Source organism: Camelus dromedarius, chromosome 10 (genome assembly GCF_036321535.1).
Source record: "Camelus dromedarius isolate mCamDro1 chromosome 10, mCamDro1.pat, whole genome shotgun sequence".
Lineage (NCBI taxonomy): Eukaryota > Metazoa > Chordata > Mammalia > Artiodactyla > Camelidae > Camelus > Camelus dromedarius.
The window spans coordinates 60287796-60309675 of NC_087445.1; the positions used below are offsets into that span (position 1 = coordinate 60287796).

At 46.9% G+C, this 21880-nt stretch overlaps 2 protein-coding genes across 2 annotated transcripts; one reads left to right on the forward strand and one right to left on the reverse strand.

Annotated features, from left to right (window-relative positions):
• Nucleotides 1–87: 87 nt before the first annotated feature.
• Nucleotides 88–17110, forward strand: BSPRY (B-box and SPRY domain containing). Its single transcript, XM_031450233.2, has 6 exons — nt 88–311; nt 3569–3667; nt 8619–8849; nt 10019–10044; nt 14371–14495; nt 15728–17110. Exons 1-6 carry the CDS (start codon nt 117–119, stop codon nt 16252–16254), a joined length of 1203 nt encoding a protein of 400 aa, XP_031306093.1. The 5' UTR covers nt 88–116; the 3' UTR covers nt 16255–17110.
• Nucleotides 17069–21757, reverse strand: HDHD3 (haloacid dehalogenase like hydrolase domain containing 3). Its single transcript, XM_010997400.3, has 2 exons — nt 21654–21757; nt 17069–19608 (listed from the first exon to the last, which is right to left on the reverse strand). The coding sequence occupies exon 2, from the start codon at nt 19444–19446 to the stop codon at nt 18691–18693; it is 756 nt and encodes a 251-aa protein (XP_010995702.2). The 5' UTR covers nt 19447–19608; nt 21654–21757; the 3' UTR covers nt 17069–18690.
• Between the last annotated feature and the right edge of the window lie 123 nt (nt 21758–21880).

Here is a 21880-nt window from a genome sequence, read left to right on the forward strand (position 1 = left end):
AGGAAGCGCAGCCGCCCGCTTGCTGCGCGCTCCGCAGGGCCCGGGGGCGGGGTCAGGGAGGCCCCACCCAGCCGCCACCTGCGACAGGTGGAGCGCGCGGCGCCGGGCGCTCGGCCATGTCCGTGGAGAGCTTGGGGCCGGGGCCCGGGCCGGGGTCCGAGCCGGGGCCGCTCTGCCCAGAGCACGGCCAGGCTTTGAGCTGGTTCTGCTGCTCTGAGCGACGGCCCGTGTGCGCCGCCTGCGCGGGGCTGGGCGGCCGCTGCCGGGGGCACCGCATCCGCCGGGCCGAGGAGCGCGCGGAAGAGCTGCGGGTGAGCGGGTGTGGGCGCTGGCGGGCGGTGGGCTCCGGAAGAAGGGGGGCGCCGGCGGGGAGGCGCTGAGCGAGGCCCGGCGCGCACCCAGCAGCCTGGGGCCGGGAGCTCCCGGCGGCCCGTCCGGGAGTCCGGGCACTGGCTGTAGAGCGAGGCGGTTACGGGTGTGGCTTCTGGAGTCAGGCTGACCGGAGTTCGAATCCCTCCTCTGTTAGGTCCTCCCGGTGAGTCTCGTAAATCTCTGAGCCTCAGGTCCTCATTTTTAGTTTGGGGGCAATGATAGCTCGTATCTGTTAGAGTTGTGCGATGGGTCTGGCCTTGGGCAGTAAAGGGCCCCACTCTCTCCAGTTGTGCGGGACAAGGTGTACCCCAACTTCCGCGCCGTTGGAAACTGACCTCTAATAAAACCCGGTGCCTCCTTTCTCCTCAGCCCCTCGACTCAAAGCACCTCCCCTTGTCCACCCTTCAGACTTCCTGGTGAGGTGATTTCTTTTCCCTTTCAAGGTTGACCTGGAGTGTACTTCAAGCTGATTTCACTAGGGTAAGCGAAGAGGGCGGGGAGGATGTGGGGAGGTTCCTACTGGAACCCTTCACCTAGGATTTCTTTCTCCTCACTTTCAGCTTGACTTCAAGCTAGTCACTTTCTTGTCACCAACCTGCCCTAAGCTGCTGAGATTGGAGAGTCAAGTCACCGTGGGCTTCCTCCCTCTTTCCACCCTAGCTGTGGTCCCTGGGGATTTCCTTGCAATTTGATTAACCGACTTGATTCTGCCAGCCTCTCCCTGGAGTTCTGCCCATCTGTGAGGCCTGAGGGCTCTTGCTGAGGACTTGAGTACTCAGACTGGATTGTAATAAACACAGTGGACAGGGTGCAGGGGCCGAGGGTTTCAGTTATTCAGCCTCGCCTGAAAACTCCTGATTGGTCCTACCTGTCACCACTATCCACAACAGTGATGATGAGAAAAGGCTTGGACAATATAGGGTAACGAACTTGTACAATGGATAGAAACTTTGCAAATTCTCAAGCACTTAAATATCCATCATCTCATCCCATCCAGAACAGGCCTTTGAAGTGGTGGTCCAAGCTACATTTTACAGATGTGGAAACTGAGGCCTGGAACAAGGCAATCACTCCTCCAAGGTTACTAACGTTCAGAGGCTGGACCATGGCAGTCATTGACTAGGCCAGAAAAAACCACTTCTTTGCTTCAGTGGTTGGAGGGAGGAAGTGATGCTAATGGAAGTGAGAATTTAATAAAAACCTTAAAAAAAAAAAAAAGTACCATTGAAGTTGAATTTGAGTGGTAGAAAGGGTGAAGGCTGGGCCAGGATGGCAGGCCTGGTGTTTGTTTTGAAATGCACTCTGCTCAGGAAGGAGCACCTTCCCCGAACCCTCCTGAGGCCATTAGCATGTTCATCTCTTTGCCTGGAGGGAGATGAGTCTTGCCCTTTCTCCCTCCAATTTTTAGTAGAGTATGGCTTTTGTAGGCTTCCCCATCCCTCTAGCCAGCAAAGAAATTTTGCCTCTGAGCAAGATTGTTACTGAACTGGGCAAAAACAACACCAGTTCAACAACCCTCTCTTACCTTCTGAATACCTGCCCTGTAGCTTTTCAGAAGCTAGTCTCAATCCCATGATGGGTGGTGGTCACAACTTCCTACCAGTCAACTCCATTCTTTAATTTCGTATTTTGACCGATAAAGTGTAAGACTAATTCCTAATTGTGTGAAGAAGGATTTACAAGAGCTGCCTAGAAGAGATAGCTGAGTTTCCTTTCGGCAGATGTAACTGGGGCAAAGCTGTTAGGGGAAATGGTGGGGGCGCTGCTGCTTGGAAGAACTCCAATTGTTACCTGGAGAAATGGTGTTGGCGAAGCAGGGCCCTGGCTATATCTCCTTGGGCAAGTCAGCGTCTTCATTTCTAAAACTCTCTCCTGCTCTCACGAGAGATGCTTACAGCTTCAGGAGCTGTGAACTGCTGAACCTCTTGTGGCCAAGGAAGTGGGTGTTCATTTGTTCAACAAATATTTATTCAAGGCCTTCGATGTATAGGAACTTTCTTCTAGGAAGTAGGACATAGAGAACAAGTCAAAGCCATGGTGCTTTTGTTCCTGTGATGGAGGAGGGGAGAAATTAAAAAAAAATACACAAAAAAACAGACTGATAAAATACAGTCAGAGAGTGAAAGGTGCAAGGGAGAAAAATAAAGTAAGGGAATGGAGTATGGCGATGGTCAGGTGACATCTGAATGGAGTCAGGGAGTGAGACATATATATGAGAGAGAAGACTGCTGGAGACAGAAGAAACAACAGGTGCAAGGGCACTGAGGTCAGGACAAGTTTGGTGTATTTATTGAAACAGAAAGAAGGCCAATGTGGAGAATGGTAGGAGGTGACATAGGAGAGATAGGCAGAGTCCCATCAGGTAGGGCCTTGTTGGCTACCATCTCACTGTGGGTGAATTGGAAAGCCATTGTGAGGATTTTGAGTGGGGATGTGACTTGATCTGATTTCCTTACAAAAGGTGACAGTGGCTAACTAGGGTGGGAGGGTTTCAAGAATGGAAGCCCAGTTAGGAGGCTGTCACAGCAGTTCCTGTGAGAAAGGATGGTGATGTGGGTGGAACAGCAGAAGTAGAGGTGAGCAGAAGTGGCCAGAGGAGAGAGAGAGGAAGACTCTAGAAATGCTACTGATAGGACTCACTGATAGGTTAGGTGTGGGGTTGGAGAGTAACTCCTGGGTTTGTGGTTTGGGTAATGAGACTGGTGATTGACAGCGCTGTTTAATGAATGGGGATGTTTTGGGGAAGAGCATTGTGAGAAACCATGCACCTTCTCCTCAGGTGCAGGTGTGGAGAGTCAGGGAGCTGGGTATGAAAGAAGGGTTGAGAGTGTATGTAAGAAAGTGATCTTAATGATGGACCACAGGATTTCAGGGTAAAGAGGGAGGCAAGGCCACAAAAGGGGATGATGGACAGTGAAAAGTGGTAAAACTAGTGTATTGGTGACTCCAACTAAGCTGAAGAACTGTTGGAATGGAGACTAGAGTTTGTGCTCAAGAAGGATGGGAAGTGGTGGGCAGGGTGTGGGATCCTTGAAATGAAGATTTTGGCTGTGGTATAGTTTTTGATAATGATGAGGTCTGAGATATGACCATGGGAGTGGGTGGCTGAGGTGGGGTAAAAAGAAAAAAAAAACACTAGAATGGAGTGAATGGATCAACATGGATCAAGATGCCATGGGTGTCATTTGTGTTACAGAACAAGATTGTGGACCAGTGTGAGAGGCTGCAAATACAGAGTGCTACCATCACCAAGTATATGGCTGATGTCTTGCCAGGGAAGAACCAGAGAGCAGTGGTAGGTAATTCTTCCCCTTTCCCCTCTCCTTTGGGCCCCCTCCTAGGACAGGACCTCAACTTTAGGGGCTTGGACCAGTCTAGGGTCCCTTCCCAACTTCACAGACTCATTGTGCTACTAACACAGCTGGATACCCAGAAAGGATGGTTCCACTCTCCCTGAGCTTGGTTTTACGATCTGGGCAGAGAGGATTATTCCCAGCAGACACTTGGTGCAAGACTCTGATAGAAGACTTTTTGCGGGCAAAGGATCAGGAGGGGTAGCATTTTTCTACCATCTAATTATTTTGTGCTCAACTCCAGTATGATAAAGTGAGCTATGGACTCTTTATGACAATCTTATGCAGTAGGTGGCAGTAACATCCTTGTTTACTGATGGGGAAGTGGGTCCCCTAGAGGTTAATTGACTTGTCCAAGGTCTCACAGACTCCTGCCAGAGTCAGTTCTATGGCCTGGATCTCCTGACTCCTAGGAGGTGCTCTTTCTGCTACACCTCACTGCTGATCCTTTATTCAGTTGACCCATTGCCACTGCTACATCTTTACTCTCAAGCATGCCCTTCAAGGGCGGGGGCTATGAAATTCTTTCTGCACATCGCCTCCCTCCTTCCCCAACAGTACATGGAGCAGGCTTGGCACTATTTTGGTCAAAAAATAAATGATTTTGTTTGCAAGTTAGTTGCAGTTAAACTAGCATAAGCAAAACGGGGAATTTCCTGGCCGGATACAAGAGTCGTTCAGAACCTAAAGGGGACTAGAACCAGGAAAGAGAAAGCTGCTAGAAGTCCAGGCAGCTATTCTGTGTCCATCTCTACTTCTCTTTGCATGATAATTTCTCCGTCTCTCTCACACTCAAATAAAAAGATTTCCTCATCCTTTTTATTTTCTTGTCTTAACTGCGCTGGCTAGGACCTCAGTACCTCAGTCCAATGTTGGACAGACCCTTTTGTATTAGATGCTGACTTAAGGGGACTACTTACAACATTTTGCCATTTGTTTGATTATTTAATAAATCCCTAGCCTACCACATGCCAAGCACTGCTCTTCTATGTCCTAGAGATTCCACAGTGAATAAAACGTATGAAAACTCTTGTTTTCATGATGCCTACATTCTATTTAGGGGAAAGGGATAATAACAAATAAAATATATACTATGTCAAAAGGTGATAAGCGCTATGGAGAAATATAACGCAGGAAGGGGATTGGATGTGTTGAGGATGGGGGTTGTAGTTACATATGCTGTGATTGGGAATCACCTAATTAAGAAGAATGATATTTGCATGGAGTTTAAGGGGGGACAGGGAATGGACCATATATCTGGGGAAGAGTGTTACAAAAAGGGGGAAAGGCATGTGCCAGAGCCCTGAGGTGGGAGCATACCTGGCATGTTGGAGTAGCAGCCAGGAGGCCTGTGAGGCTGAAGCAGAGTGAACAAGTGTGAAGGCAAAGGAGGTGAAGCCAGAGAGGTGAGCAGTGGGGGGAGCTGGGTAGAATCCTTGCTGACCACATAGGGGCTTTGTCTTTTATTTGGGGAAAGTGGGAATTCATTAGAAATTTTTGAGCAGAAAGATGATATGACTTAAGATTTAAAAGAAGCGCTCTATAAATCAACTATTTTAAAAAGTTCAGTAAAAAAATTAAAAATTAAAAAAAAGAAATACTCTTGCTGTGTGTTGAGAAGTGACCAAGTGACCAGAGGCAGCAAAGGTAAAATTAGGGAGACCCAATTAGAAAGCTGTTGCAGTAATCCAGATGAGAGACAGAGGGGTTTGGACCTGAGTGATGGTGGTAGGGATGGTGAGATGTGGCTGGATTCTGCATATATTTTGAAGGAACAAACAGAAGGATTTGCAGATGGATTGGATGTGGGCAATGAGAGAAAGGCAGGAGGGATCAGGATAACTTAGGTTTTTGGATTTGAGCGACTGGAAGGCTGGGGCAGCTGTTTACCAAGGTAAAGAAGGAGTGATGGTTGGTGGAGGAGGAGATTAGGAGTTTAGTTGTGGACATGTTAAGTTTGAGACGCCTATTAGACATCCCAGTGAAGATGTTGAGTAGGTGGCTGGATATGTGAGTTGGGAGAGGACTGGGCTGGAGACATAAATTTGAGATTCACCAGTGTGTGAGTGTATAATGTGAAAGCCATGGGGAAGGATGAAATCACTAAGTGAATAAGTACAGGGAAAAAGCAATATGGTCAACTTAAGTGACTGTTTCATATTCACTTGAAAAAATGTGTAGGATTTTATATACATCTATTAATTAAGCTTATTAATTGGTTCAAATCTCTACACTTACTAATTTTTTATTGCCAGATTTATTGATTACTGACAAAGGGCATTTACATTTTCATACTATGCTGTGGACTTGTTTGTTTTTCCTTATAATTCTGTCAATTATTCTTTTTATATTTTGGTCCTATCCATTAAATGTGTATATTTAGATTTGTTACATATTCTTGGTAAAACATTCCTTTTATCACTTTTTAGTGACCTGTATACCTCGGAATTCTTTTTGCCTTAAAGACTATTTTGTCCTTTATTTATTACTCTACCAACAAATGTTTTCCAGATATATCACTATCTTTCCTTTTACTTTCAACTTCTTATGTTCTTTGTTTTAGGTATGTCTTGTAACTGGATTTTGTTTCATTTAAAAAAAAAACAAACTCCAATCTGATAATCCCTGCCTTTTAACTAGGGAGTTTAATCAATTTCGCACTATTGTGATTGCTGATATACTTGGATTTATGGCTATCATTTTATGTTTTTTATACAGCCTGCTTTTTTTTAATGCCTTTTTTCTTCCTTTCTGCTTTCTTTTGAGTAAATCAACCCCTTCTCCTTTTTCCATGTGCTAGCTTGAAAGTTATATATTCTATTGTCCATTTTTGGTCCCCTTAAGATTTTAACACAAATGGGAGGAGAGTATAGCTCCAGTGGTAGAGTGCATGCTAGGCATGCATAAGGTCCTGGGTTCAATCCCCAGTACTTCCATTTAAAAAAAATAAATAAATAAACCTAATTACTACCCCCCCAACAAAAAACCTAAAAATAAAATAAGTATCTTTAAAAAAAAAGATTTTAACACAAATAAGTGTCTAAAATGAATCAACCCAAATAAGTACCCTAAGAATGCTTCACTCAGTAACCCTCTGGCCTTACAGTCTGTTGTCCAGTATTTTAGTTAAAGTACATCTTTTAATAAATTCCCCCATTCATAGGAAATTTTCCACTTTTGATTAGAGAAATCTTTATTGTGCTCTCATTTTTGTATGATGGTTTAGATGAGCATAAGATTCTGAAGTGAATCACAAGCCACACTCAGGGCAACTAGTTGAGTCCTTGGCTCTTGATTACACTGGTTTTCATTTTCCTTTCTACTTTTGGACTGCACAGGGTTTCCTTTTCTGAGCTGCCAGCTTCACTTTTACAAGGATGCTTTGGACTATTTTCCCAGCATTTCTGTGTTTTTTTCTAGGAAAGATTGTGGTTTATTCTGGCATATCTTTGGAAAGCAAAGTTTTCTTTTTTCTCTGCTATTATTTTCTGGGAATGACTCAAGGAGATTGTTGAAATTGACTGCAGTCTTCTAGTCAGGGAGTATCTGATGCATCTTGGGTCTCTCCTTGATGCTGATCACATAGCACAACCATGGCTGCAGAAACGCACCCGTGGGTAAGGCATCGAGGTGGGATAGAGAGAGAGCAACAGCCAGTGTCATTGAACATTAACATTATGTGCCAGGCTTTGTTCTATTTACTTCATATGTATTAATTCATTTAATCATCACAATAACCTTATGAGGTTGGTAGTATTATTATCCTCATTTGACAGATTAGAAAACTGAGGTACAGGGAAGATAAGTAATATGCTTAATGTTCCACAGATAGTAAGTGGAACAGGTAAGATTTAAACCTAGTCACTGTCTCTACAGACTATTTCCTAACCACTGTGTTATGTGGCCTCAAAAAAACATTGAAGTTGGAGTCTGAACCCCTGCGTTCACTTGGCCATTCACTCAGCCACTCTCTTCCCCATTGGGCAAATTGTGGGTCTTAGTTTCTTCTGAAAAACAGGGATAATAGTGCCCTGCACTGTACGTAGCAGGTCTTCAGGGGCAGGGAACGAGGAGCGCTGCTGGCTATCCCTGGCTTTCTGGCATGAAGGAAACTATTCTACTCTTACTTGTCTAGCAAGAGTGCAGGTGCTTCATGCAACAGATGCCTTTGGGGAGGACTGGTTACCAGATGGCACTGATGTGGGGGAATAGCGTTGGTCTGAGAATCAAGAGATCTGGGTCCTAGCCCCAGCTCTGCCACTGATTTGGCATGTGAGCACTACCAAGAGATTTTTGACTAAGTTAGAAAAAACTTTCCCATTCAGTAAATATTCAAGTACCTACTCTGTGCCAGACATTGTGCTAGATGCTAGAGGACACATGTCAACTTCATTGACTGAGAAATAACTTCAATCCTCTCATGTGGCAGAAAAGACTTCTACCATGGAAGCAGTTGGAACGGACAGATTTGGAAAGTAATGAGCTTTTTGTCCTCAGACATGGTCAAAATAGCAACTGAACTACTGTTGGTATTCAGACTTCTTAAACCTTTCTGCTCTGCAATTCTGTGATTCTCTGGCCTTGGTCTCTGGGCTTTGGGATTGCCAACTGTGAAATAGGCAGGTGATTCCAGCTAATCTCTAAACCCTGTCCAGCTCTTCCATTCTGTCATCCTGGCTCCATGAGATATGGTCTGGATGTCTGGATCTCACATTTCTTTACCCTAAAGCGGATTTGGGATGGTTCAGATGGTTTAAGCACTATTACTGCCCTTACTGTGCCCATGGCAGACATTGCTAATCAATCTCAGCACACCGTCCAGCTGATTCCAAACTCTCCTAATCTTGACTGGGGCTCTACTAGGACCCAACTTCTTATTTTATCCCTTGTCAGAGCATGGCCAGTGCAGCACGGGAACTGGTCATCCAGCGGCTGGGTCTGGTGAGGAGTCTGTGCGAGAGCGAGGAGCAGAGATTGCTGGAACAGGTGCATGATGAAGAGGAGCGGGCCCACCAGAGCATCCTGACGCAGCGAGCACACTGGGCCGAGGCGCTGCAGAAGCTCGATGCCATCCGCACCAGCCTGGTGGACATGCTTACCCATCTGGATGACTTCCAGCTGATTGTAAGTCAGGCAAGCGTGAGGACACAGCTAGTTGGCCAGACTCCCCAAAAGTCTGAAAACACGGAGAATGTTTATTGGTTGGAAGTAGGTGGAAAATGGTAATTTGGAATAGGGATGAGGCAGGGGAATAAAATTATATGGATTTTTTTTTTTTTTTTTGCACCTGGTAACTGTTCTTTCAATAGAGAGCAAATATTTGCTGAGTCCCTACTGTATGCTAAGCATTGTGCTATGAGGTGGAGTTATAGACTACAGCTGTCAGCCACTCACAGCCTTATGGAAGAGATGAATATAAACTGATAATTAGGATATGGAGGGATATGTGCTGTGGCAGAGGACATTCCTGGGAGCTGGGGTCCCTGCAGTCTAGACCTGAGGGGTGTGGTAGTCCGGGAAGGCTTCCTGAATGAAGTGACTTAGAAACTGATGCCTGAAAGGCAAGAGTTACAGCTATGTTAAAGGAAGTGCGGAGGTGTGCTGGGGGGAATGGAGAGAGTCAGAAGCTCACAGAGAGAACACCGCACTGACAAGGGGTCAAATACAAATACAGAGCTCACCCTCAATCCTACCACCCGGAAAGTACCATGATCAATGTTTTGGTACATATCCTTTCAAAGTATTTTATAGAGATATGCGGATACGTGCAGTTTTAAGGTGACAATTTTAAGGTACACTGGACAGTTTTAAGGTACTATCTGAGGAGATAACGCCAAGCAGACAAATGAGAACATGGAACAACCGAGCTGTCCCACTGCAGCTCAAGTGGGGCGGTTTCCATGGCTGTCCCAGACTGTGTTCATTTCATCAGACAGCCTCCATGTACTGAGCACATTCTGTCCCAATCCCTGGGGCAGTCACAGCAGAAGATTCAGAAAGAGTCCCAGCTGTCAAGCACCTGACAGTCCTGCTGAGGGATGAGATGCTGGGTAAATATGTGGTTGTCCTGAAGTGTAGTTGAGGGAAAGCCAGGACCCCGTGGAACACGGGATGGAGGGATTCATTTGTGTGTGTGGTGGAGGAGGTATGGGAAGAAGGACCCATACAGCTTTGTGCTGGGTAGAAGTTTTTATTCTAGAGTCTCTGTCCACATGGAAACTTTCATTCATGTTAATTATATTTAAGTCTTGACTGTCTGGAGCCCAGCCTGACTCTGTTTTCTTTCCTCACAGCAGAAGGAGCTGGAGATTTTTGAGCGGTAAGTGTGGCCCCCGGTGTTTGCTTGGCCAGTCACGGGAAGCATGGCCTCAGGCCTCTCTACCTAGTCCATTGCCGACAGGCTCCGCCACTCCTGGGAGGAAACTCGGGGGAGGCAGCTGAGTGGCTTCCCTGGAGCCAGGCTTGACGGACAGGGGTCTTCCTGCCCCTAACTTGGAGAGCTGCTTTAGATCCATGTGGAAAGGCAATGAAATAAATAATTATGGTCAGAGGCTTACCACAGGCTTTCTTAAACATTATTCTGTTAAAAAATATACAGTCACCCGTTGGAGGGTTTTACCACCCCTATCTACAGATGAGAATGCTGAGGCTCAGAGTGGGGCAGGGGCTTGACTAAGACCCACACCTGATACCTGACCCAGTACTGTCTTCTCTGCCTCACTTCCCCTTTCTCTGATGAAAAAACCTTTGAAATCTAAGTCTACATTACCACTCAAAACTTCATTTTACTTATGCAATAATAAAAGAATTTCACCAGGCCTTACCTGGGTTCTGAAAGGTTCTGAAAGATTCTGAGACCCAAAAACCTGAGAAAGCAGCCAAGAAGATGTAACTTTCCAGGCAAAGAGATTAAATTCTTACACTGTCTGTGTGAGATTTCTGAGCTGCCTTTGGGGACCACAGCCCTTTCTTCTTATCATTAATTTAAGTTTAATGACAATACATGTGCACAAGAGAGAGAAAATTTTCACCAATATAAAACCACTTGAAATTAACAGTGTCTCCATCACCTCTTCCCAGCCCTGTTCCCTAGAAGTGATCAGTTTTTAGATATGTGTCTTGTGGACTTTCCTATGTTTAGTCAGAGGAGAGTATGTAGCACCTTTTTTTTTTTTTGCCTCTTAAAAATTTTTTTTAAACACAGATTGCTTTATACTCATTTTATGACTTATCAGGCTGTCTATCTTTGAATCTTTTCATGTCAGTTCATGTAGATTTGCCTCACTTTTTGGAAAGTATGTGAGGTATTCCACAGTGTGGGTGTACCCAAATTTAGTTTACTGTCTCCTTTTAGTGCATGCTTGGCTTGCTTCTACTTTTCCCCCTTACAGTCTTTCTGTACTTCTGCTGGACTTCTCTTTCTCTGTTATCTTCATCATCTTCCTCTAATACAGTCTGATCTCAATATCAAGCTGATCTGGTTTTTGAAAACAATTTTATCTTTATTTTTTGTTCTGAAAAATTTAAACTTAAAGAAAATTTGCCAAAATGTTATAATGAACTTTACCTAGCAATAGTCATTGAAAACATTTGGTCACATTTGCTGTCTGTCTTTCTTGTCTGTGTCTTTCTTCTTGTCTTTCTGTCTGTCTATCTATCTATATCTATCTAACCATCCATCTAGTATAGGTATATAAAGCTTATTTTTTTCTGACCTATTTGAGAATAAGTTTCAGAAAGCATGACATATTATTCCTAAATACTTCAGCATGGATCTCCTAAGAAAAGACATTCTCTTACATTAATACAGTATAATTATTAAATTCAGGAGCTCAAATGTTGATATAATACTATTATATAACATATAGATATAGTCCATATTCAAATGTTGCCAGTTATGACAAAAATGTTCCACACAATGTTGAGATTTTTTTTTTAACCTGATGCATCTGGCCTCTTTTAATCTGTAATTGTTCCTTAGCCTTCTTTTTTTTTTTTTTTGCCTAAACACCTTTAAAGAGTCTAGGACAGTTTTATAGAACATCCCTCAATATAAATTTATCTAATGATACCTTATGATTAGATTCAGGTTATGTATTTCTGGCAGGAACATCTCATAAGTGATGTGTCCTCAGTCTGTCACACCAGGGGGCACATGATGTCATTCTGTTTCATTATGAGGGATATTAATTTTTTAAATTAAAGTATAATTGACATACAGTATTATATTAGTTTGCTTGTTTATTCACTCACTTGCTTAGTATCAATACAGACTCATTGATTTTTTTTTTGACTCATGGGTTCTTATTTTATTCAATGCATTATAATCTGTTACTACTATTAATTTTGATCTTCAAATCATCCCAGATTTGAAGATCCCTTTAAGCGGGATCCTGTGTCCTTTTGACAGCTCCTCATCATTCTTTGAGCACTTTCTTGCTGTCCGGCACAAGAAGATACTTCAGGCCCAACTTGTTTGTTTCCTGCGTCAGCCCTGGAATCAGCTATTTCTCCAGGGAATCTTGGTTCCAGTTAGTGGGGAATAGTATTTAAAAACCAAGATTTGGGCATTAGGTGTGTTAATTGCTACTGATGTGTCGTGGCTTCCAGGCCTTCCCAGTGGACAGCAGACAGAGCTAGGAGTGCGTGTGCACGTAGCGTATTTATTCATGAGTTTGTATCACAACTTCTGAGTCCAGTCAGACATCACAGGGCTTTTCCTCTGCCTTCCCCCATTCTTTATTTATGTCATTCTCCTTTCGCAGTGCAAACCCAACAACAGCAATATATTTATTCATTTGTTCATTCCTACGATCTGTGCAAAGTTGCTTGACAGTTGCTAAAGTTTTGTTTGTAGTTCTCTGTGCCTTTAGACTGAGGGTGCCTATTCTCAAAGCACAGTTGGCCCTCGGTTGCCATGGGTTCCGCATTCACGGATTCAACCAACCATGGATTTGAATGTTTTAGGATCTGCACTTGGGGAACCTTGGATACAGGGAGCTGACTGTAAGGGATTTTAGTATCCATGGGGGTCCTAGAACCAATCCCCACCAGGATAGAGAAGGATGACTATACTGTTTTCAAAACCTGTCAGGCGCCTTCTAGCTGGGAACTCACTTGTCTGATAAATGCCTTTGTTGGCCCCAAGGTTGCCTCCACGTCCATGGCTGAGCTCAGCCCTGGCCTGGCTCGGCAGCAGGTCCCACTGCACATCCTGGGACTTCTGGTCCCAGCCACCGCCCTGCTGTGTCCCAGCCCCAGTTCACTCCCGCTCCTTTGAGGCCACAGGTTTTCCCTTCTGTACCCTGAGGTAGCTGGACCATCTGATGATGACTTAGCACTGCTGACATTGGCTCTTTTTTCCTCCTCACCTGATAGCTGGAGCTCCTCCAGTGCCAGCCTTGGTGCTTTGAGAAGATGGCAACAGACCCTCTCTTGTCCTGAGTACAAAGAGCCTTTGTAACCAGAGCCTGCTCTCAGCTTTTCCAGGGCCCTGTTCACCTCATTCCTCCCAAGCCAGGCCAGTCAATGACAGTCTTAAAAACAGCTTGCATCCATGAGGGGAGACATGCCCCACCCTCTCTCTCCCCACCTTCGTTTATGGACAGAGCCATGAGATTTGGGGAAGAGAGTGTGTATTTTCAGAACTGCTGCCTAAACTCAAAGCCATCTTCAGGATTAAAGGCGGTAAGAAGATTCTTTCTCAGAAGCCAGTTCAGAGGTCTGCAGAGCTCTGTGACAGAGCCTCATTTTGCTACACCCCTTCAGATTTCACTTCAGGTCAAGGGAAAGATTATGTTGAATGGTGCCTGGACTCTAGCCTGGGTTTGTTCTGTTTTCTCATGAAGGCAAGACTTGAATCTAACTCCTGTAGTTAGCTCAGTGCTTTCTCTGAATCTCTCTTCTTTCCTGACAAATGGGATAACAACTACCTCCCAGGTTATAGCAAAGATCACATAAGATTCTATATAGAAAACAGCAAACCCGAAGTCTGGCTGCCTAAAAACTGGCAGTACTCCCCTCCTGGGCATCTCATGTTCCCAAATTCCTTCGAACAAAAGCCAGTCCCCTCTGCGAGCTGAAGAGAGGTAGTTATTGGGAGCAAAGCACTGTGACTACTTTATGGCTGGAGTGATAACTGGTAGTTCTTTCCTGCACGATCTTTCAGGAGTGTTTGCATTATAAGCGCAGAGGAGTGGCTGTGCCTTCTGACCACACCAAGAGGCTTTGCTGCAATAGGTCTTAGAGGGAGGCGAAATTTTCTCCATGCAGATTGGTGGATTGGAAAGACTTCAGTACAAGAGGCTCAGGTCCTAGTCCCAGCTCTGCTACTAACCTACTGAGACACACTGGTGAATTGCTTCCCCCACAGAACACACTCCAAGTTCTAACACTGGCACCAAGTACTTACCTCCCTGTAAATCATCTGCCTTGCTGGCTCCAGGGCACAGAGGGAATGCCCACCTTTCCTTGTGGCTCCAGCCCCTTTTCAGGGCTCCTTCATGAGGCCTGGCTGCCATTCTTGGTGTCACCCTCACGGGAAGAGGATTTTACTTCTGTCCCCATCCCATCACCCTGTATTGATCCAGATATATTTCCAGAACCTTCCTAAATCTCTGCTTTTGCTTTTTCCTTCTTGCTAAAGGACCGAGGAAGCAGAAGGCATTTTGGATCCCCAGGAGTCAGAAAAGTTAAACTTTGATGAGAAGTGCACTCGGAGCCCACTACTGACCCAACTCTGGGCGACAGCTGTTCTCGGGACCCTCTCAGGTTAGGAGCTGCTAGAGCCTGGTACCAGTTGGAGCAAGTGGGCTTCTGTCTGTCTGAGGTTTGCTGCTGGGTCACAGTGGGGACCAGTGCATCTGGGATGGTGGCTTAAGCAACCAGAGATGCTAGATGCAGGCTTGTCAGTAGAGCCCAGGTTCTGGACAGGCCTGGGGCAGCTGGGCCAGGTCCTTCCTGTTTGCAAACCACCCTGCTCCGTGGTTAGGTCTGTGAAAAATCTTGTTCCTATAAATCACATCCTCCTTTTGTCCTGCCCTAGTGCAATAGCTCAGTATGATTTCTTGGAAACCTAGTTTCTCTTTAAGAAGATATAATTGATGGACAACTGGAGAGCATCTGGAGCAAGAATTAAGCTGCCTGGATTTGCCTCACTTACTCACTGAACAAACATTGACTCAGCCTGACTGTGGGCCTGGCCTTGTGCTGCATGCTAGGGCTGCAGAGGTGGAAGTGACATGGTCTCCTGCCTCCAGGAATTCCCACGTAGTCTGAGGCTTCCCCCAAGCTAGATGGACGCTTCCACACTCCCACTTGTGGTATTTGCACAAGTTACAGGAATGTTAGGTTAATGGATTGAATTCTTTCTCAATTTTATCCCTCCCTCCCTGCACATTATCCTTAAAATGTTAGTACAAGCTGTAGCTTGTCTTCTCTAGATTCTAGTCTCCAGCAGTGCCTGATGTGCCAGCAGTCCCTTTTAGTTACTTGCTGGAATCTGCATATCTGATGCTTCTAAGCTTCCAGGGACCATGTCACTAGGACAAGTCTGATCTGGAAACTGAAGATAATGCCCAACTAGAATGCAGTATGATCAGTGCTAGATGCTAGATGTAGGAACAAAATGCTGGGTCTTCATTTTGTCCCTGCCACCAACATGGATTGTAACTTTGGGCAACTTACTTCTTGTCTCTGGGCCTTATTTCTGTGAGAGTTTATAGATGAGGGTCTTGGACTAATAAGTAACTCCTGTTGTTATGGCCACAATTTATTGAGCACCTATTAACGCTAGGCACTTTATATGTATCATCTCATTAGATCCTCACATCCACCCTGTGATAAGTCCTATTTTGATCCCCATTTTACAGATGAGGAATCTGAGGCTCAGGGAGAGTGAATGGCTTGTCTGCCAGTGAGTGGTGAGGAAGCCCTTTGCTCTGTGACAGGACCAGGTCAGGGCTAAGGGTGGGCCTTGGGTAACTGAGAATTCTTTCTGGCAGGCACGGAGGATGTGCGTATTGATGAGAGGACTGTCAGCCCCTTCCTGCAATTGTCAGATGATCGAAGGACCCTGACCTTCAATGCCAAGAAGTCCAAGGCCTGTACAGATGGCCCGGAGCGCTTTGACCACTGGCCCAATGCCCTAGCCACCCCTTCCTTCCAGGCTGGGCTGCACGCCTGGGTGGTGAACGTCCAGAACAGTTGTGCCTATAAGGTGGGTGTGGCCTTAGGCCAGCTGCCCCGCAAGGGTTCAGGCAATGACTCTCGTCTGGGCTACAATGCCTTCTCCTGGGTCTTCTCCCGCTACGACCAGGAATTCCGTTTCTCACACGGTGGGCAGCACGAGCCCCTGGGGCTGCTGCGTTGCCCAGCTCGGCTGGGGGTGCTGCTGGACTTGCAGGCACAGGAGCTGCTATTCTACGAGCCGGCCTCAGGCACGGTGCTCCACACCCACCACACATCCTTCCCTGGACCCCTCTTCCCAGTCTTTGCTGTGGCTGACCAGACCATTTCCATCGTCCGCTGACCTTTGGCCATGGAGAGGCCAGGTCTGCCTCCCCACCACCTTTTCAGGCCATGTTTCTACCCAGTGTCCCTTCCTCAAATGTTGCCTGTGCCTAATGGGCAGTTTTAGGAGGGGTTCTACGTACAATGGTTAAATGCTGGGTATCTGTGAGGAACCTGCTACATCCCCGGGCTTGGTCTCCAGAATCCACCATGCATCTGCCCCTTTGAGGGTCTTGTTCACCTCTTTAACTCTGGCATCCAGCATGGTGACTGGTGCATAGTGAGTATGCAATAAACATTTGGCAAGCGAGCGGATGGTTGGATGGATGGATGGATGGACGGGTGGGTGGACAGGTCACTGAGTGCATGTGGTGGATTCTTCTGGAGAATCACCATCCCCAGTATAAGCCGTTCTCTGGCAGAAAAGCCTGTGACTGAAGCTCTTTCGTCCCCTTAATTCAGTGCCTCTCAATCCTTTTCATGACATGGCACATAGAGAAACTATTTTTCTAACACACAAAACAATCTGGAAGGGATTTAGAACTCCTGCCAGGCTGCTGCTGGCCAGAGGACTGTGGCCTGGTGGGGGCTCTATCCTTCCCCAGGTCCTGCCTGTCTACTCAGAAGGCTCAGGGGATCCTGTCTCCAGGTAACCTGTCTGCAACACACCCACCGGCCACGCAGCCTCCAGCCCGTGACCGCCTGTAGAAAAAGGGACAAATCTTCCCCCAACTGCAGCTGAGTGCCCCCACCTAAGCCTTCTCTTACATAATATGGAGACGCGGGGTGAGGTCTTCAAACCAGAAAGAGCTGAGGGAGTAAGAGGGCCAGCCTTAGGGAACATGTACTTTATTAAAGTTTTTAAAAGATTGAAAGATTTCTTTCATGTTCTTTGTTGGTAATTGGAAAAAGCCCCCACGTGCCAGCTCAGAGCTTAGCGGTGCATTTGCTGGGAAATTGATGCCTTCTTCGTCCTCATCCATATTCCCAGATATAAGCAGGAGGCAGCTCAGCATACATAGCTGAAAGAGCCTGAGACAGGGTTCGGTGCCCTGCGTAGCTGGGTCCAAGGGCAAGTTCCTTACTGTTCTCTGAGGAGGCCACGTTAAAACAGGGGTCCTCCTATTTTTGTTTCATCTGGGAACACAGTTCATAGGCAATCTTACCTACAGGGCTCCTAGGCTCAGAGATGGGGGCCAGAGCCCTCCCCACCCTTAAGTTTGCTCAATAATTTACTTGAAACAGTGGGTGGATCAAATCAACTTGTTTGGTAGACATGACTTCTGAGGCCCTTGCAGCTCTTGAGACCACAGCTCATGATCCATGTCCTCACTGCCTGACACTTGGGAATTAATTCTGAATCACCTGGCCTTGGCACCAAGCCCAAGGAAGACAGACCTGCAAGAGGTATGGCCAAGTCTGAAAAGAGCTTCAGTCCACAGTTCACGGGCCCACTGCCCAGAATGCCCCTCTTACCCCTTTGCCCACTTACATTCCACCCCCAGTTCAGGGTCCCTCCAGAGCCCTCCCTGTGCTTCCCCACCTCCATGCTATATCCCTACGAGTAGGGTGCCCTTCAGGCTGCCCCCTAGGACACCTTCCCTGTTCTCCCTGAATCTCCACTGCATTGTCTCACGTGGCACAGATCCCTTTCTACTTGCAACCTAGCAGTCAAGCTGATGGGCTTTGGAGTCAGAGACATGCCTACACGGGAACCCCAGCTCCAGCAGGTACTTGCAGTGACCTCAGGCGGGCTACTTAACCCATGAATCCGTTTCCTTGCTTGTAAGGTGGAAGTCACACGACTTGGGCCCACTTGGTAGCTCTGAAGGTTATATATGCATATAAAGGAGGCCTTAGCAGAGTACCTGCCACACGGCAGGCATACATCAAGTTTCTTCTCATGACTATAATTAGGGTGTTCTTTGTCTAAATATTTCCCTTCAGACTACGTGTCCTAGAGGACAGTGTCCCCACAGTTCAGTTTAGCTCTGGGTGTTCAAATTAAGCTCCTCTGACCTCAGGCTTCCCAGGGGGAGAGTTGCAAAGGCTTTGGGGCCTGAATGAGGGGCCCCAGGACCTCTGCTTCAACCCTAGCTGTTTCTCATTTTGCTGGTTTTGCATGTTGGGGTTCCACATAAGCTCTCCTAGGACAAAAGACCCTGCTATTAAAACAAAGTTTGAAAACTGCTAGTTTTGAAGCCAGTTGGGCTCTCATGAATCTTGGGGGAGGTGAGGAGGACTCATGATGGAAAAGGGACACAGGTGTGATGAATGAAACATCTCAGAGACCAGGAGCTGGTTAGTGGGGCGGGACTGAAAGCCCCGCATTCACTGCTTTATAGTCAGAATGCGATATGGAGGCTTCAGGGAGAGGGGCAAAGGCCAGATCTTGAGAAGGAAGGGGCTCCCTGCTTCCAATGATTGTTGGGACCAGTCACTTCCCCTACCAGACTCAAAGCTGTGGGGGTGAGCTCTCTAGGTGGTCAAGGGCAGGCAGGAGATGGGGTAGTGAGGGAAGAATGTGTTCTTGGGGTATAGAATCCTTGACCTCAGGGTCCAAAGGCTCCGGGCCAGCCACCAGGAAGCTGTGCATGCCTATAGCACGTGCTCCCTTGTAATCAAGTGGGTAACTATCTCCAACATGGGCTGCTGCCGCCGGTTCCACCTGAGCAAGGCGCAAGGCCTCACGGAAAATGCGGGGGTCTGGCTTGGGCCAGCCAGCAGCCTCAGAGGTCAGCACAAATTCAAAGTGTTCCCGCAGGCCAAGACCCACTAGGATGCCCTCCAGCCGTCGGTCAAAGTTGGAGACCACTGCCAGCCTCAGACCCCGTTTTTGGCACTCCCTCAAGGTGGCCTCAGCCCCCTGCAACACCTGCCAGGTGCAGGGGTTGCTGAAGTCTTTGTACAGCTGGTCAGCGATGGGGGCCACAGCCCGGGCATCCTGAACACCGGCGCGGTGGAAGGTCTGCAAGACCACATCCAGCCACCACTGGCGGGAGGTGAGGCCATGGCTCAGGCCATAGTTGGGGAAACTGAGGCTCTGAGCCCTGTACACCTGCCAAAAGGCTTGTTCCAGGGCTGCGGCCTCTACCTCCAGCCCGTGGGCCCGGGCCTTGGTGGCATACTCCTCCCCCATGGGTTGGCGGGGCCGAAGCAGTGTGTCCTTCACGTCCCACGTCAGCAGTCGTAACTGCAGCCGGCGTGCCATGGGTCTGCAGGAGGGGGCAGTTCACCCCAGGTCTGCCTCAGATCCCAGGAGCCGAGGGGAGACTGAGCTGGACAAGACCACCCACAACCTGATGGTGTTCTCTTTCCAGGCTATGTGGGTCAGATCTGCTGGCACTTGGGTAATGTCTTCACAGCAGAGATCCTAGAATGAGACGGCAGATAAGGTGGAAGTTCAGGCCTTACAATCAGAGACAGACTGGGTTCAAATTTTTTTTTAATTGAAGTATAGTTGATTTACAATGTGTTAGTTTCTGGTGTATAGCATAGTGATTCAGTTATACATATATATTCCTTTTCATTATAGGTTATTACAAGATATTGAATATAGTTCCCTGTGCTATATAGTAGGAACTTGCTGTTTATCTATTTTGTATATATAGTAGTTTGTATCTGTTAATCTCAGACTCCTGATTTATCTCCCTCCACATCTCTTTCCCCTTTGGTAACCATACATTTGTTTTCTATGTCTGTGAGTCTGTTTCTGTTTTATAAGTTCATTTGTATCATATTTTAGATTCCACACATAAGTGATATCATATGATATTTGTCTTTCTCTTTCTAACTTACTTTACCTAGTATGATCATCTCTAGGTCCATCCATGTTGCTGCAAATGGCGTTACTTCATTCTTTTACCCTCTTTCCCCTTTGGTAACCGTAAGTTTGTTTTCTATGTCTGTGAGTCTGTTTCTGTTGGTAAATAAGTTCATTGTGTCATTTTTTAAGAATCCACATGTAAGTGATGTATTTATCTTTCTCTGACTTACTTCACTTAGTATGATAATCTGCATTCAAATTCTGATGCTGCCAACTTACTGTATGACCCTCTAAGTGTCACTATCTGAAGCCCTGTCTCCTTATTTGTAAGAAGAGCACAATGACCCAACCTCACAAGATTGCTGGAATAAATGAAATTATCTGTTCATTCTACCTATTATGTGCCAGGTGCTGGGAAAGGGACAGATTTCTATCCCTCAAGGCATTTACAGGCATTAAAGAAGAGAGGATTCAGATATTTGAAAAGAAATACAATAATACTTAAGCATAATGAAGGCAGCATGGACCATGAGGATACAAATCCAGAAACCCAATCTAGTCTTTGTTGTTGGAGACACTTCCTAAGCAACTGAAGTTTCAGTGGAGAGCTGAAGAATGACTGACTATTCAGGAAATGGAGGTGGTTAAATGTTCCTGACACTGGAAACAGTAAGTGCAAAGGTCCTCAGGCAGGGCAAGGAGTCTGGTGCTTTAGGTAGATAGGGACCAGCTCAGACAGGGCCTTGTAGGTCAAGGTAAGGAAACAATTACTACTACTGCTATTACTATTGTTAGGAATGCCAAAGACAGAAGAGTCTTTGCAGACCATCTGACCAACCGCCTGGCTGTTCAACTGGGAAGACTGAACCAGGGAGGGGCAGATACTTGCCTAAAGTCACAGCAAGTCAGTGGCACAGCCAGGACTAGAACCCAAACCTCCAGTATTAGACATATTTGGATTTTTAAAAACTGATTTTGGTGAACCTGTACAGCACAGGATAAAAGGCAGGACAGAGCCTGGCTGTGCTTGTTTTAAATCCTCTCTGAGCTCCAGATGATTTGCCTGCCTGGGTGGAGAGCCAGTGAAAGGATTACTGACTCAGTGCACAGAAAACAAGTTCCTCAGACTAATGTCTAGAGATTGGAGGCTGCTTTTTGCTCCCAGACAGAGCTGATTGCAGAAATCCAACTTGTTCAGCTGAAACCTGAGGGGCCAGAGTTCAGAGTGCAGCCAGGTTGTTGCTGAGGGACGGACTTGGCTGGTAAATCAAGGGACAAGTCTTAAAGGAAGTTTGTCAAGGAAATGAATTTAAGACAATCTGAAACTTAGGGAGACCTTATCCAAAGGCCCTCTCACTTTGCAGGTGGTAGACGGAGGACAGTGAGGGGCGGGAATTCGCCCCGAGTCAAGCAGGGAGCCACTGGCAGAGCTAAGACTAGAACAAAGTTGCTCTGGCTCCCGATCCACAGCGTTTTCCATTTCTGGACGCTGGAGTTGGGGACTCTGGCTGCAGGCCTGAATTGCTCACCCTCTCTCCCCACCTCCAGGGCTCGGTGGCGGCAAAGTCTAGGTAACCCGCGGCTCGAGCGACATCTCAACCGCTGCCGCATCTCAAACCCTGCGGCGCCAGTCCTCGGGGCCCACGACCTACCTGCCTCGTGGGGGAAAGCCGGTCAAGAAGGAAGCCGTAGCCTCATGTCCTCTTGGGAGACGGCGCACATGCTCAGCGGCACCCTTATTCTCCGGGATCCCAGCCTTCCGACCGCCCCCCGCCCCGCCCCGCCCGCCCCTCGCCCCGCCTCGCTCCGCCCCCTCTTCCTCCCCTCCGCTCTTTCCCTCCGCACCGTCGCCTCCTTCCACTCGGCGCTCTTGTTACCC

Bases quoted from the DNA above. Each gene is read 5' to 3' on its own strand.
- HDHD3 (XM_010997400.3), bottom strand. From the start codon at position 19,446: ATGGCACGCCGGCTGCAGTTACGACTGCTGACGTGGGACGTGAAGGAC.
- BSPRY (XM_031450233.2), top strand. From the start codon at position 117: ATGTCCGTGGAGAGCTTGGGGCCGGGGCCCGGGCCGGGGTCCGAGCCG. The intron at 312-3,568 runs GTGAGCGGGTGT...TTTGTGTTACAG, and splicing joins AGCGCGCGGAAGAGCTGCGG to AACAAGATTGTGGACCAGTG. The intron at 14,496-15,727 runs GTTAGGAGCTGC...TCTTTCTGGCAG, and splicing joins TGTTCTCGGGACCCTCTCAG to GCACGGAGGATGTGCGTATT.